Raw genomic sequence first — 16,051 nt, 5'->3', positions numbered from 1 at the left:
TCGCCACAGAGAGCAACAGGCCTACAACGATAAATCATTCAATCATTACACTTCACTCATAGTTAATAAAACTGGTGGAAGATGGTAGCACTACACATAACAAGCATTACACAGAAACAAACTTCACGTCAAGTTTCACTACACATACACGCACATTCCAACAAACCAATACGTTAGAGGTTCCGCAAAGGAATATGGACGAGGTGCATGTCTGGTTCAGTAGTAGTAGTAGTTCTTCGTTAAGCTGTACTCAAATGAGTACAAGTGGTTATACAAATGGGTTAAGCCCTAGAGAGATCGATATTATGTGGCTCTAGGAAAAGTCTGAATACAACTACTCTGGAGACTGGGAGATACTCATGTTCTTATGCATAAAGGCAAGGCAATTCAAAATGGTCCAACTGATTTTTATTTATTAACCCTTTAAGCGGCACAACATAAATCACTAAACCCCCTTCAATATGCCATATCTTTTTAATGATTTAGACTATCTTCCGATTTTCAGCAGGTGCAAATCAAAGAGTAAGGGAAAAGTGTTCCAGTGAGAAATCAACTTTACAAAATATCTAGGCTTGCGAATGCTAAAAATAAGAGGGGCTTAAATTCCCCTGCATAAATTTGCCAGAAGTGGAAACTATTCTAAAGAAAACAGGGAAGTAGAGTTAATTCTAGTTAAATTAATTTTTTTTAATATGTTTTCACGTACAGGATTACTTGCATAAATAGGTTTTAGCGATTCAATTACAATAGACAAGTGGTATATATAGAGATTGGAGGAGATGTCCCCCATTCATCATTGGAATAGGTAGCGATTCCTGGCCAAGGAACAATCATTTGTTTCTCGTTTTAAAAAACAAGCCTTGGTTTCACTCCCTCCCCCTTTCTTACGAGAGATTTTAAAACTTCCTACAGGACTGTTTATATAACTTCGCAGGTAAAACTGTTGCGTGCAATCATAGGTGCGCCGAGCACCCCCAGTACTTTTATTTCATTTTGGCATACGTCCGAGCAAACGAGAATTTATTCAAAAATCAGAATTTTTACATGAAACTGAAGACGATCACCAGCGCCCACCGAAACACTAAAAAGAACGCTTCCACACATCTAAAACACTTCCGATGCACCCGTGAATTTAATTCCCTTCACTTAAACTGAGCTTTTAGATTCTAGCACCATGCACAAATCAACGATGCGGAATGAAACATATATTAAATTAAAAACAATTCAGAATAAGAAATTAATTCTCAAGCGTAATATCTTGTCGAAAAAGAACTATTGGGTATAATATAATGTATGAATAACGATATAATGCCAAATGAACAGCTAGTGAACTATGTCAAATTATCATAGGAGGTGTAAACTTTTACCCGGTTCATGAGCCTGACTCCACTCAGTATTTTCCACAATCTCGATAATACACAGGGAATATTGGGTTTGAGCACCCTTCCCCCCAGTATATTTGAGCCCTCCCAATATTTTCAGAAACGCCTTTGTATATTGTACGTGATTGTATTTATAATTTGGTAATTCACTAGTCAGTTTCAAATCCTCTCTCCTCTACGAAATTATTCTAATATGCAACCCCCAAGCAATGAACAAGTAGAGAAAAAAATGGGAAATAAAGATTTCATGAGTGAAAAACGTGTTTTTATCCATTCACACACAAAAAATTCTCAAGGTTAATTTCTTATCTCAAATCACCGCATACACTAGGCAAGCAAAAGAATGGCGTTATGTTTAGCTTCAATAGAACTCCCGACGTAATGTTACGTCAAAAACATTGAACGGGTTGAAGGGTTAATAAACGAGATCACACAGCGTATGTAGAGAAAACCAAATTTTATTAATAATATTATGTTTTGTTTTTAACACTTATACTTATCGATTGAGTAAACATCTTTCACCTTAGTTTGCAAGGTTTGAGGTTTGCAATCCCTGTTTTGCCGAGGGTCGTCCCCTAAAGACAAAATCAGACACCAAGAGGTTCGAGTTGAAAAAAATATTCCCTATAAAAGTAATGTTATCAAAAGAAATACATATACAGTCGAAGTTAGTTATAACGACCGGCCCCATGCAAAACGGACGTTATATTGGGAGGTCGTTTATATCGAAAGTTTGACAAAAATTAGATTCTTAAGAGAAGAATTCATATTGGAACTAAATAAATAATTAAATAAAAAAGTAAAATTTTATATTATTCATTTTTTGTTGTAAGCACTTACAGTGACAATTCATCAGGTTAGAAGATAATAATAAAGTTTCAATAATTAATTACACACATGGCCGCATCTATGTACCGAATCATCTAACATCAAGGGTCAAGGTCCAACACAATTTTTTGCAAACGAAAAACACGGACTTTGCACATTTCTTTGCAAAAAAAGAAGTGCGGCAGAGCTGAGTTTGGACGTTGTGTTGGATAGAATGATCTTCATACAGGTTGCTGTATTAATTAGACAGACCAACAAATGTGCGGGCATTTCTCAATTTTTCAGGTATGAGGCAATCTCAGGAGGATCATTCATTATTCTTAGGACGTTTTCTTGTTTCAATTACAAGAAAAATTCACCTGCCGTAATAATTGCGCCGTTGAGGACTGGTGGTCACTGATTGATTCTGTAATAGTATTTCAGCCTAATAATAATTAATACTGATTGTATTTCTTAAAATAAAATTTAACATTGATTGTGTGGGAGAAAAGTTTGAAAAATTATAAAAATGTTCTTTTTGACGTGGCCATGCGGAATAAAAGAAAATACAAATACAAATACAACGCCACAACAGGCAAAATGCCCAACGAGGTGGCTGATAAAAAGATGCCCATAAAAATATGGATGTCATATGTTTCAAAAATACAGCAACCCAATTAAAAATGCAATTAACACAAATTACAAACCATATATACACATGATAAAATATTACACAATGCCCATAAAGAATACTCATGGTTGTCTTATTCTAAGAATGGATAGCTTCTCGATTTACCCCAACATGTTTATCGTATTTCTTTTTAAACGTGTCAATTGTGTTACAATTTACTACCTCCGGGGGTAAGCTATTCCATTTATTAACAACCCTATTGGAGAAAAATTCCCTGCGACACCATAACCTTGCATTGTCCCTCACCAATCGATACTGGTGTCCCCTTGTAAAAGCAGTCGATTGGCGGTGTACTAAAAGTTCATGGTCCATCCTATCCATCCCATTGAAAATTTTGAACACTTCGATCATATCTCCTCGACACCTGCGTTCATCCAATGTAAACATATTCAAAAAATGAAGTCTTTCTTCATAACTCAAGCCCTGTGTGCCAATAAGGACACGCGTAGCTCTTCTCTGCACCCCTTCAACCAAGTCTATGTCCCTCTGTAGGTGTGGTCTCCAAAACCTTACAGCATACTCCAGTCCAGGACGAACTAAGCCTCGAAAAAGCGGAAGAATGACTTTAGGAGAACGCGAAGAGACCTTTTTGAAAATGAGACCAAGCATTCTATTCGCTTTTTTGACAACCGCTGAACAATGTTCAGAAAACTTAAGTCGCTCGTCAATGAGAATTCCCAAATCGGTGACTCTAGTTGCATCCGGGATAGTGACACCATTCATCACATCATCCTTCAATAATTTTTTTTCTTTCTAATTCATGAACTTCGTATTTGGGAAGATATGTAAGCTATGTATTGCATTATTTTATGTGACACGGTAAAACCCGTTATTATGCATAATCGTCGAGCATTTTGGTAAGTTGAATAAATTTCCCTAAATTAATTACTGTTACCTGCGATTATGCATAGTTTACATAAGCATAACGTCGTTGGTAAACATGATAAATCGTACTATATGATATATTATATATGATAATTCATACGCGTAATCTATCATTATATCGGGGTACGATCGTAAAATTTGTTATCATTATATCGGGGTCCACCTATAGGTATTTATCACACATACTAGACTCACTTGGAATTTTTTCATATTTATCAAATTCACCAATTACACTAGGGTTATAATACATAATCACAGATATTGATTATACAAGTATTTATCAAATTTACCAACGACACTTATAGGTATACCATACATATACTGTGTATTAAATCTAACTTCACGTCCATATAATCCTATTTTAAAATGATAAAAAAATAAAATTTAATCGCTTTGGGAGAGGGGTTAATAAAATCAGGTTAGATTGCCTTTCGAACCGGAGTTTGTGACTATTGATTAAAGATCTATTTGACTGAGAAATTACAACCATTTTTCGGCATTGTACTTATCTCTTAAGGAAAGACAATGAGCAAAACTCGAATACAATAAAAACGCTCAATAAAACAATACTTAAGGCAATAAAACAACTTTGCTTTCCGATAATTAGCTTATTTTGGAATTTGACTATAGCAACGATATAAAACCTACCTTATTTTGAGATTGTATTGAGAAATACAAAAGTAAAAACAACTTGAAGTCTATCATCATGACAACTGTAATAGAAGTCAATCGATGTCATCGATGAAAGAATTGATTTTTCTGTTGAAAAAATGTGATTACAATTAAATTTTATTAAATTCTGATATACATGGTTAAATTATCCAGTAATTGATTCAGAAGAAAAATACGGATTTTTAATAAATTTCAAATGTTTTAATAGGAAATCTTATCACGTGCACTGAAAATGCTTACCCGCCTGTGTCAAAGACTGAAGACGAAAAGTTTATCACCTATCAAAAGAGATTGATTGATGGAGACCTGATGCCCTCATCTGGACCCGCAGCATCTGTCCCAACTTCATAACTATGGATCAACTAGTGATTTTTTCATAAAACACCATTCCTAACGCTTGTTAACTAACTTGTAGTTAGAATATAAGATATGAAAAATCGTTCATGTATAATCATTTCTCTAACGTTTAGCTTGTTATCTCCAATGGTAAGTTCATCATTTTCATTACTTAATTACCATTAATCAAGTATCAAATCGTGTTTCAACCACTTCGGTTCCATTGCTCCAATTACAGATTATGTATAATGAGGAATGCGTGAATCGACAATGAAAAAAAGAAGATTGAAATTTGAATTGATTTCAGAAACCACACCAGTAGACGTTATTCAATTTTTAAAGGAATGTTGAGAAAAATTCTGAGCTATAAGTTTTTTGTTTTTTCATCGACTTAATCAGTTATTCATTAATTTGGTTCTTAGTCAATTTAAAATTCCATGCTTGATATTGAATTAACAGTTCAAATTCAGCAAAATTTTTCAAATTTCGTTGTTATTTAAGGTACGCTAGCCCGCACGATCATATACCCATAGCCGAAATTAGAAACAAAAATTTACTCTTTCAGGACCAATATTCATTTTGCCTCCCCTCCGCCCTTCGTAATTTTTAATGGAAAAGGAGTACTCAGCGCCCTTCATCGTCCAGCTCTCGGAGTATCAGATCCTATTCCCTCTCCTAGTCACCACCCTGTATATAACAAAATGAAAAATATATATGCAGGGTGCATTAGTAACAGGACGTATGGCATTTTACTGCCGAACCGTTGATCCTTGAGCTCCATACTTCCAATCAGAAAGAGTTTCCAAAAAAACGTGTAGTACTCAGATATGTTATTCATGTTGCAAAGGGTGGTATAATTATTAAAATAAAAAAAATAACTTTTTATACGTACACCCTGTGCTCGGAAACCCAATTAGAAAGTTTTTGCTCTGTCTCTTCTGATGTCAACTAAAAAAATTCCACGTTCCCAAGTGCAATATTTACTGAGATATTCGAATTCGAAAAACGGAGGAAAGTTGGGCAAAAAACAGCATTAAACGCGGGAAAAAAACGATTTATAAATATTTAACGATGCTTTTTCCAAACTTTTCTCCTTTTTTTGAATTCGAATATCTCAGTGAATATTGCACTTAGAAACGTGTAATTTTTTTAGTTGGCATCAGAAGAGACAGAGCAAAAACTTTGTAATTGGGTTTTTGAGCACAGTGTGTACGTATAAAAAGTTATTTTTCTATTTTAATAACTATACACCACCCTTTGCAACATGTGAATGACATATCTGAGTACTACACGTTATTTGGATACTTTTTCTAATTGGAAGTATGACTCAAGGATCAACGGTTCGCCAGTAAAATGCCGACACCCTGTTACCTTTGCACCCTGTATATATAATTATTACTTATAATAATTTATAATCCTTAATAATATTTATAATTTTATTAAGGATGATTATAATTTTATTTAAAAATTTAAATTCTCCATATGATATTTTATAACAGTTATAAATCTTTAAGTTCGGGTTATTTACCATAAGGCCAACCTCATATAATTTATAATGATTTTTATGCACTGAATCTTGATCACCCCAATGGGCCAAACAGGCCCAGAATCAATTGAAAAATCAAAATCTCCTATATTGAGCTTGAGCCGATCACCCGCAGGTCTAAACCACTTCCGACGCCCCTAATTTTGTACGCACCTATGTAAACGTCTCTAACACCACACTAGATATCTTTAGTGTGGTGTTGCTCTAACTACCCTACAACGACTTAATCCTATGAGTGCTGCTGTGAACTCAAACTCGACGCCCGATAACAGCAGGGCCGCAACTAGATGCTTGGTCAGCCGGGGCAAGCACGCATTTTGGCGCCCCCTCATAATGTTGAAGGAGAGGTTAAAGAGTGAAATTTGCGCCCCCTCTAGGCCGGCGCCCGGGGCACCAGGTCCGCCTGCACCCCCCCCCCCCTAGTTGCGGCCCTGGATGACAGCGCCCATAATTATGCCCTTTTGGTAAAGCGTTGAGTAGAGGTTGCTAAAAATGCAGTCACGTGGTTACAATATAGGACTGTATGTCTGCTCTACAGTCCCACAATAAACTTCAATCTGTGTTACATACAGTACGTCATTTCACCTCTGTACTGTGAAAGACTTCACCCCCAAGAACGATTCTGAAATAAATTCAACAATCAGGCCCAGAAGAAATATGCAAACTTGGATTATTAGCCCTATGGGGAAGTTATTTTGGTATCCTGTGCATTTTGGAAGCATCCAATTTTTGTTAGCTTCAGCGAAAAAGTTATGCAATATATATTCTAATTATCAAAGAGTAGATCTTTATTTTTTTTTCCTTTTCAGGTAGCTTCAAGCTATACGAACCCGAACAATACAACAGGTACTATTCATACCAGTAAACACTTCATCGTTCGTTTCTGTAATAATATAGTGAAATAGCTCGATGAATAAAAACATTTATATATGCAGTCACGTGGCAGATGAAATACATACATTTTTTCTTTTATAGATGATTGGGAATTATCTTCGAGGATTGTCCAAGGCCGTCCCGCTGGAGAAGGAGAATTCCCGTGGATGGTGAGTGTCAATTCAAAATTCGATTCTGAACATAATATTTAATGATTTTTATGTTTGGTATATTCCCTTTAACGAGTTCCACTCCATAAATTGAAGAATGTTTCAGGTTTCATTGCACCACGATGGAAAATTTATTTGCAGCGCTTTCCTGATATCAACTCGACTAGTTGCCACAGCTGCTCATTGTGTAAGGTAACCATTAAATAAACACATGATTATATCAAACAGTATAACAGCAATTCGTTGCATAAGAAATTATAACAGCCATTCTGAACTCATGGTGCAAACTTTATGGGTGGTATTGAGGTTACTTGTACATCTAACTATTCAGGCACTATTGTATTGCAGTGTTATTAGGTAGAAACGGTACCACAATAGCAAGGTCTTGCTATTGTGGTACCGTTGTCTTTATTTTTCCACAAAATTCCTTAAAGCTGTGCCGTCTTAACGCGTGGGCCCAACCGGGCACGGCCCGAGGGCCTCAACGGAAGAGAAGGCCTCAGAAAATGAGATCTGGTTGAAATGTTCTAGAATTTATCAGGTAGGGATTCAAAAAAACCAGCCCGGGTGCCCATGATGCTCTTAAGACGGCCCTGCTTTAAAGTTCCTTATTCTTATTCATTCTGCATTTTTACAAATTTTGAGAACGCTGTGCCATTTTCAAGCATATACGAAGTCAAACTGCGAAAAAAAATACCGCATCGTGAAGAAGATACAGTTTTATGAATAAGGAACTTAGAGAAACGCTGTAAAAGTAAAGATTCCTTTGTGCAATTCTTCATATCCTAATAATATTTTGATTCAATGGACACACCAATAATGCCCAAAGACAGCTACAGACTTCGTTATCCACGCTTATGCAATGAAAAACAAAAAAATGTGTTAGTTTTAGTATGCTTATCTCATCACTTTTTTTTTTAAGTTTGTACGTTGATAAGTTCAGTGTCACACGGTATAAATACACGATTTGAAATTTACAGATGTGCATATAAACAAACAAAATTTCAGTTTATGCAACGTAAATAATAATTAAAGGCATACTTGAGCATGATAAAACTTCTTAAGCGAAAACGATTCGAATAAATTCTGTATAGTGAACGTCACAGGTTTAGTGTAGATCTATTGACCAAGTCACCTAAATAACCTAAGGCAGTGTTTCTCAACCTTTTTTGACTCGTGGAGCCCTTTTAAGTATATAATTTCTATGGCGGAGCCCTCCCTGTTTGATTCGAGGAGCCCTTTCTTGTACGTAATTTTTATGGCAGAACCTTGTAGAACCTTTCTTATTTATTTATCTATCAAATTTACTGATTCATTTTATTTTCCTCGAGCTGCCGTGGAGCCCCTGAGAGGTGCACACGGAGCCCTTGGAGCACCGGTTGAGAACCACTGACCTAAAGAATTACTAGAAGTTTATTTAAAAGTACGATCACAATTAGTGCTGCCGGTCATCTGCAGTAATAGTTGTCCGGATTCGAATGGAAACATACTTTACAATATTCATTTTAATGCTTAAAAATCTAATTCCTTAGCAAAAATTATTCTATTGATATACATGTCTTTTAATAATTCGCCGCCCCCTTTAATTAACAGAGACAGTGAAGGAAATGATGTTCCACTTCATGGAGTGGTCGGAACCAATAATAGAGACGGGCCTGAAACCTTGATTCATTTTAGTGATGTACTTGTACATCCTGGATATGGCAGAGGCTCAGAAAATGATATTGCAATCCTACGTGTGACGGAGCCAGTTCAGTTGAGTCGGCTTATTAATAATATTTGTCTTCCCAGATCGGGACAGACATACGATTCTATCGAAGCCAGTTCTATGGGCTGGGGAGCCGTTGAAAACGGTAAGTTAAACATTAAAACACTGATTTTCAAAAATTTTTATGGCGTTTTTTTCTTCCGAGATATTGAGCACCGAACATAATGTGCCATATAAGTGTAATGTTACGTGCATATCAGAAAAATGAAAGAATAAAAATAGGTTTTATGCAATTAACATTCAAAATTCAACCCATCCAAAAATGTACATAAGACGAAACGCTAATGCTTCCTTAATTACAATATTACGGAAATTTTATCCACGTGGGAGCACAAAGTTCAAAGCCGATTCCGAACAGTTTTGCTTCCATTCCCTTCACTGGATGCCGCCAAATCATAAAAGATAGAGAAGGACAACCGAGTTCATAATTTCAGATATGTAGGCTTACCTGTAGTTGTTGAGTACCAGCAATATGTACTTCTCGTGGTGCAGAAGTTGCTGGAGGGAGCAGTGTAGATGGGGGGGGGGGAACGCATTTTACCCGCGTTTATGCTGTTTTTCCTTTAACTTTTTTCTCTGTTACTTGAATTCAAATATCTCAGCGAATATTGCGCTTAGAAACGTGAAATTTTTTTTGTTGGCCTCAGGAAAGACAGGGAAAAAACTTTCTAATTAGGTTTTTGAGGACAGAGTGTTTGTATAAAAAGTAAATTTTTTTTTATTTTAATAACTACACTCCCTTGCAGGGACGTATGAGTGACGTATCTGAGGTTTACACGTTCTAATTCTCAGGATTTGCAGATTAAACAATGGGGGCTATAGTTTGGATAATGATGTCTTTTTTTTATCGCACCCACAGAAAAACAGCACTTTCTACATGAGAGACATGTGGATCTAGGCATGGCCTCCGCGTCCTGGAGCGGGGCCCCTACATCAAACTTTTAACGGGTCCCCTTTAGAGTGAATTTATGGCGGGAAAAACAAACAAATGATGAGAATCATCCTGGGCCCCCAGTTCTGGAGCCCTGTCAGCCCCACTCTTGTGGGGGCCACGTATCTAGGGCTGTATACAGTAGTAGCAGGTGTAGGAACAGCAATGGCTGATCAAATTTTGCGTTCTTAATTATTGATATATTTGACTGTGAACTCATTAATGCCGTAATAACGGGAAACCTCAGCAATGAAGGTAACCTTTGTCCTTATTTCGAATTTTCCTGCATGTTTTTCGCTTTTGGAAACATTTACACAACAGTCTTGTATAAATATTTTCAGAAGCACCAGAAAAACCTTTAAGAGAGATTTTTTAAACGTTTACGTAACAAGTACAACTTATATTTTGTTCCGATACGAGGATTATTACTTCAAAAGCATTTTCCAAAAACCTAGGAAAGACAGTGAATTCGAAAACCGCAAATACGGAGGGCTGACTGTATAACTGTGGTTTTTTTTTCATTTTCGAGACTGTAGATCTGGGTCTGATCAGAAAATTTAAAGCGCAAAATGACTTATAATTACCATAAAATGAAAAATAAATTTTTCAATTCCTGGGGAATGAACAATAAATTTTTCAATTCCTGGGGAATGAACAATAAATTTTTCAATTCCTAGGGAATGAACAAGCTAGTGAGCAGCTGATGATGGCAAGTCTTCCGGTGCCTCCTCTTCCAGTCTGTCAATTTGCTTATAGTTTCTTGACGATTACGGTGACGGATAAACATGTATGTGCAGGAGGAGGTACAAACGGTATTTGTTTTGTAAGTTAGTTCACGCTATTCGAATTATACCTTTTCGTTTCTCTTTGATATATATTTCTTTTACGTGAGTGCTTTTTTTCATTTATAAAAAAACAAGTGTAAAGTTCATGGTTAAGATTTTGTATTTGATAAAATATTCATAGGGGGATTCGGGAGGTCCGCTTGTGTACAACGACAACAACATTCCCGTAGCCATTGGAGTAGCATCGTTTGTTTCGTTTTTTGGGTGTGCTCAACCTATGATACCAGCAGTGTATACAGCCACAGCATCGTTCATAGACTGGATTGCCGAGATTGCAGAAGATACTTCAGACATGTGCTTTTATTAAAAGTTTCTTCTTCCAAGTTATTTGGTGATGAAATTTTTTCAGAGGCTATTTGAAAAAACAAGGAATGAATAAAGGAACTGATGTGTATATATATATAACTGTTTTTTCGATTTCGCATGTAAACCGGTCGAGGCAATAGTCTTGTTCACTTCTTGAACGAGACAAAAAAAAACTTAATTGTGAGGACTCAACGCTGATTCAGACATGGATGGAAGAGTAGATAAACTTCGCCCGAGAATATTAATCATTTTGATCATTTTTGTCGCACCACGGTCATTTCTGCATACGTAAGATAATCAGGCCGCGACCTACAATTTATTGCCGATTCCGAATACGGCAGCTTGTTTTATACTCACCGTGAGGTTGGTGCACAAACCCCTCGATGCGGGACTCTCTACGGTAGCAATCTTTTTCTGTGTCGTTATATGTGTGGGTCATATGTTGCCGTTTCTATTATACCCCTGTGGCAGGAAAGTTTCTGACAAGGACGAACCTGGTGTCGAACTCGCGACATCTCTAAACATCCTTTGGTACTTTATGTGAGTATCTTATCGACCTGGGCTCCTACCCCCCTCCAAGAATATCAAGAAGTCACCAACGAATAAGGCAAGCATACGAAAAAACTCCTAATGCATTTCGCCACACAGTGGGTGTCATTTTCAGAGGAATATTTAACCACTAATCAGGTTGACCGAGGATCCCACTTGGGTTGGATATACCAAATCTTTTAACTCTCGAACATACGTACTTTTTTCCGCTGAGCAACCGAGAGTTGAGATTTGGTATCCAACTGGAGTGGAATCTTCGGTCAGCGTGATTAGTGGTTAAATATTGTTCCCTCTGAAGACGACACCCACTGTAAGTCGAAAAGCATTAGGAGTTTTGTATTTTTCGTATATTTACCTTATTCGTTGGTGACTTCTTAATGATTCCGACATCTCTTCCCCAATGACGCCGAAGTCAGCACGAGTATTGGAGGTGTTAAAGCACACATGGTCATGGCACCCAGATCCTGGAACAGGGCTCCTGGGCTGGGATCTTTGGCGATTTCCCAAACTTCTTTGGTTCGCGGTGCCCTTTGTGCAGGACGCTTCTGTCCAACAGTCCAAGCTAATCTAAAATAAAAATGAGGTTGTACACGAAAGGGCTAGCTTGTTGGAACAGGGGAAAGAAAGAGGTGTCAACTCTCTTCGTAAAAAAAATAATGGGTGGAAAAATAAACGAATAAATATATTGCTTTTTTTCTTTTTTTGCAAAGAAAACACACTTCCAGCAACACCAATTCACATTTGACTTCCGGCGTCCCTGCCTTTATGTGTGAAGAGTATGACAATGTTTTGCCTTGAATCCCAACATAAGCCTACCTAACAGCTACACAGTGCCGTTTGATTAATTTCAAAACAATAATTCGAATTCTTAAACGAAATACATTACATAAAATACAAACGCTCTAATAAACTGTCATCCAAATAATAAATCTACCTGGTGAGACGTATCGTGTCCCCCTCTCCCCCAGTAGCTTACCAAGGCACAAAATAATGACGCGGAGCATAGTTTGGGAACATTCATCCCAGTGAAATAAGGCAGAGCCGGACTTAAGCAGGTGCGAAGTGTGCAGCCGCAACGGGCCGCAAAAACGGGATAAAAATGCTTTGATTGCATTTTGATTTTAATTTTTTCACAATGCAATAGGTAAAAATTTTGTCCAACACCTTAAATTCAGGCATTGAGCCCTCTGGTGAAACTGGTTTTAATTAGGGGGGAGCAGGCGGGCCTCGTGCCCCGGGTACTAGACCCAAGGGGGGCGCAAATTTTATTCTGAAACTTCTCCTTCAACATTACAAGGGGTCGTCAAAATGAGCGCTTGCCCCGGGTGACCAAGCATCCAGTTGCGGCCCTGGGTGAATCTGGTGACATGGGAGCAGGACCAAAGGGCAAGCTAAATTCTTTTTAAATTATTCAAAATTACATGGAAGAGGCGCACGCATGCTTGCCTAGCTGAAACTGTATCTAGTTGAGGCACTGGGTGAAAGGCCTCCAATATTTAAGTGCCGGGGGCACCATCGTCCAAATTCATTGCCAAATGGTCTTTTTTATAACCATGCAATAGTGGGTTGATATCCATTCTCGAGTGCCAATGTAAGCCCGATGCACACCAGGGTGTTTATGGACACTGGGGAAGTAGCGTACGCAGAATTTTCTCGGGGCAGTGTTTCACATTTTTCCCTTTCCCAGGGAGTGACTAGCCACAAAACGACAGGAGCTCTAGAGCTCCTGTCGTTTTGCTAGGATCTAGAGCTCGCTGTTGGGAGGGGTGATTTAGCAAATCACTGAAAAAATAAGTCTCACCATTCGGTGACCATATGTCCCGTATTTTCTGCAACAAACCCGTTTTTCAGTTTTTTCCCCCTCCATCCCGACTATTTTGAAAAATGTCCCGGTTTTACCCGTTTTTTAGTCGAAGTTTTTTTGAATTTGTTGTAGCAATATTCTCATATAAATAGGCTTACCATATTTCCTCGAGGAATACGGGAAATTGGGATTCCAAATACAGGACATCGCCAATTATCGCCAAAAATGACGCTAAAACCAAACAAAGTTGCCAAATATTGTTGAAGTTACGGAAAAATCACAATGGCGGGAAATGAAGCATTACTACAAATTGTAGTGGATTAAAATGTATTCCACGGAAAAAAACGTTCACCAAATCAAATGTGGGAGATTAATATTCTCATTTATAGTTTTAATTATCATAAAATAATTTATGAGCTGAAAAATAATGTGAATCTTTGACTTCAATAAAAAAATGAAAATTCAAGTAGGCTTCGTGTAAGATACGGGAAAAACCGGGACACTTTTGTCAAAAAGTCGGGACGACCAAAAAAACAGAAAATATCGAGACTGTCCCCAGAAATACGGGACGTATGGTCACCCCACATATAAAGTTTCGAAAATTTCATGAGAATTATCGCTTTTACCTTAGGGGGGAAGGTGATCACCTCGATCGCCCCCCATAGATCACCCCCCCCCCATCCACCCCTGCTCGAACCCCCCACCCGTTTGCTTACATTAATGCACGACAGAAAAGCTACTTTTGCTTCAGGCTGCAAAACAAATTGAGTTCGTCCCTGAAATAAATCAATATATTTTTCGCCTTCTTCCTTAGTTCGTAAAAAGAATTGAGAGTTTATAATTGGAATCTGATTTCCAATCATAAGTCATTGAAAAAAAATCAAATTGAATTTTCAACAAAAAAGTCCTCATTAGTTTTTTGAAATGGTAAAAAAGGAAATTCCTTTTGACCGACCGGTGTGGCCACACCTTACGCACAGAGCCGCAACTAAGAGAGGGCAGGGGAGTCTGGCACACCGGGCGCTTGATCACGAAAGAGCGCTGAGTTTACACGTTTTCCGTTGAAAATTACGGGGATTGGGGTGCCAAAATGGAACCCGACCTAGGGTGACAGAGTAAACTTTTGTTCCTAGTTGCGTCCCTGCTTACTCCGAAAAGTGTTCAGTTGTGTGTGAATGTGTAGTTTGTTATCGTTTTTCGGTCTAAGTATATGCGTTGCACTATTAGGGTGCGATTATAGTGCACGCGTGTTTCCGATTCTGGAAACCCGCCTCGTCTCCGATTGGTTAAAAACCCGAATTTCAACTTTTTTTTAGCTTGAAATTCGATTTTTTAACCAATCGGAGACGACGCGGGTTTAAAGAATCGGAAAAACGCGAACACTAATCGCATCCTTAGGGTGTGAACATAGTGCGTCGGCATTTCCGATTCTTGAAACCCTCGTCATCTCCGAATGGTTAAGAACCGAAATTTCAACTTTTTTTTTAGCTTTTAAAACCGGTTGACTAACGGGAAAAATTTCTCAATGTTTCCGATTCCGGCAATCGGTAGCGATCGGGCCAATCGGAATAAGGAAAACCTCCGTTAATTTGCATAGCGTGTCGTCGCTTTACGCAAACCGGGTGTGAAAAGCAGATAATTTCCAGAAAGAAATTTTCTTTCCATTTAAAGATTCCGACCATAGAGAAGATACTGATTTATCGATTAAAAATAAAATGATATTTGTCAATTGTCTTTTGAAAACTCAAACTTGGTACTTTTGTAAATTTGAAAATATTGAAAGAATATTTCGACATCAATTAGTAATTAGGAAAAAAGATGATATTCACCGCATGGTTTTATTTTATTTATTTATTTTATTTTTTGGTTGGTTAAGGAGAACTTAATCGTTTTTAATTTTAAATAACGTTAATTTCGTTAGTGACGAAAATAATTTACTATGTTATCACTAGAGCCCGGATTATATACAAATGCATATGTATGCATTTGCATATTTTTGGCCTTTTTTAGCAATTATGCATGTAAATGCATACAATCAAAGAATTTTCAGTGTGAGTGCATATTTTTGAAGGCTTATTTTTAAGCTCACTCAATTTCCTTTATAATTTTTCAAGTAAATATTATTCATAATATTTTATAACATCGGTTTTTTTCCCCGCAGGTGAAAGGTAGTGAATTAATACATATTTGTAAGCAGTTTTCGAATATTAACCGTTTTATTGTAATGCTAATTCTAGAGATATGTCAAAATGTTAAATTTGTTTTAGAAATAGTGTCGAAATTATTTTTGTTACTGGTATTTTCGTTATTGAGCAGCTACGACAAACTTGAAATAAAAAATAAGTAGAAGTTATTTGTGTGTGTATATATACGGTATATATACAGGGTGGTAACTATCGACCGCCCAATAATTACACACGTGATTCTTTGTGAAAAACTAATATAGAAAAGTATTTTCCGTTTTTCGATCGGACGAACATTAAAAG

At 37.2% G+C, this 16,051-nt stretch overlaps 1 protein-coding gene across 1 annotated transcript; it reads left to right on the top strand.

Annotated features, from left to right (window-relative positions):
* The first annotated feature begins 4,835 nt into the window (after positions 1 to 4,835).
* LOC149067631 (trypsin-like) lies at positions 4,836 to 11,290 on the top strand. The gene is made up of 7 exons (XM_089252524.1): positions 4,836 to 4,923; positions 7,129 to 7,165; positions 7,295 to 7,362; positions 7,469 to 7,554; positions 8,956 to 9,215; positions 10,739 to 10,884; positions 11,028 to 11,290. Exons 1-7 carry the CDS (start codon positions 4,867 to 4,869, stop codon positions 11,211 to 11,213), a joined length of 840 nt encoding a protein of 279 aa, XP_089108650.1. The 5' UTR covers positions 4,836 to 4,866; the 3' UTR covers positions 11,214 to 11,290.
* Positions 11,291 to 16,051: the final 4,761 nt, after the last annotated feature.

The sequence above is a fragment of the Pholcus phalangioides genome, unplaced genomic scaffold (genome assembly GCF_987345545.1).
Source record: "Pholcus phalangioides strain wild (caught in Gottingen) unplaced genomic scaffold, Ppha-v1.0 ptg000029l_1, whole genome shotgun sequence".
NCBI classification, from domain to species: domain Eukaryota; kingdom Metazoa; phylum Arthropoda; class Arachnida; order Araneae; family Pholcidae; genus Pholcus; species Pholcus phalangioides.
This window is presented reverse-complemented; position numbering and strand designations above follow the sequence as displayed.

Bases quoted from the DNA above. Each gene is read 5' to 3' on its own strand.
- LOC149067631 (XM_089252524.1), top strand. From the start codon at position 4,867: ATGAAAAATCGTTCATGTATAATCATTTCTCTAACGTTTAGCTTGTTA. The intron at 4,924-7,128 runs GTAAGTTCATCA...TTTCCTTTTCAG, and splicing joins TTAGCTTGTTATCTCCAATG to GTAGCTTCAAGCTATACGAA. The intron at 7,166-7,294 runs GTACTATTCATA...TTTCTTTTATAG, and splicing joins GAACCCGAACAATACAACAG to ATGATTGGGAATTATCTTCG.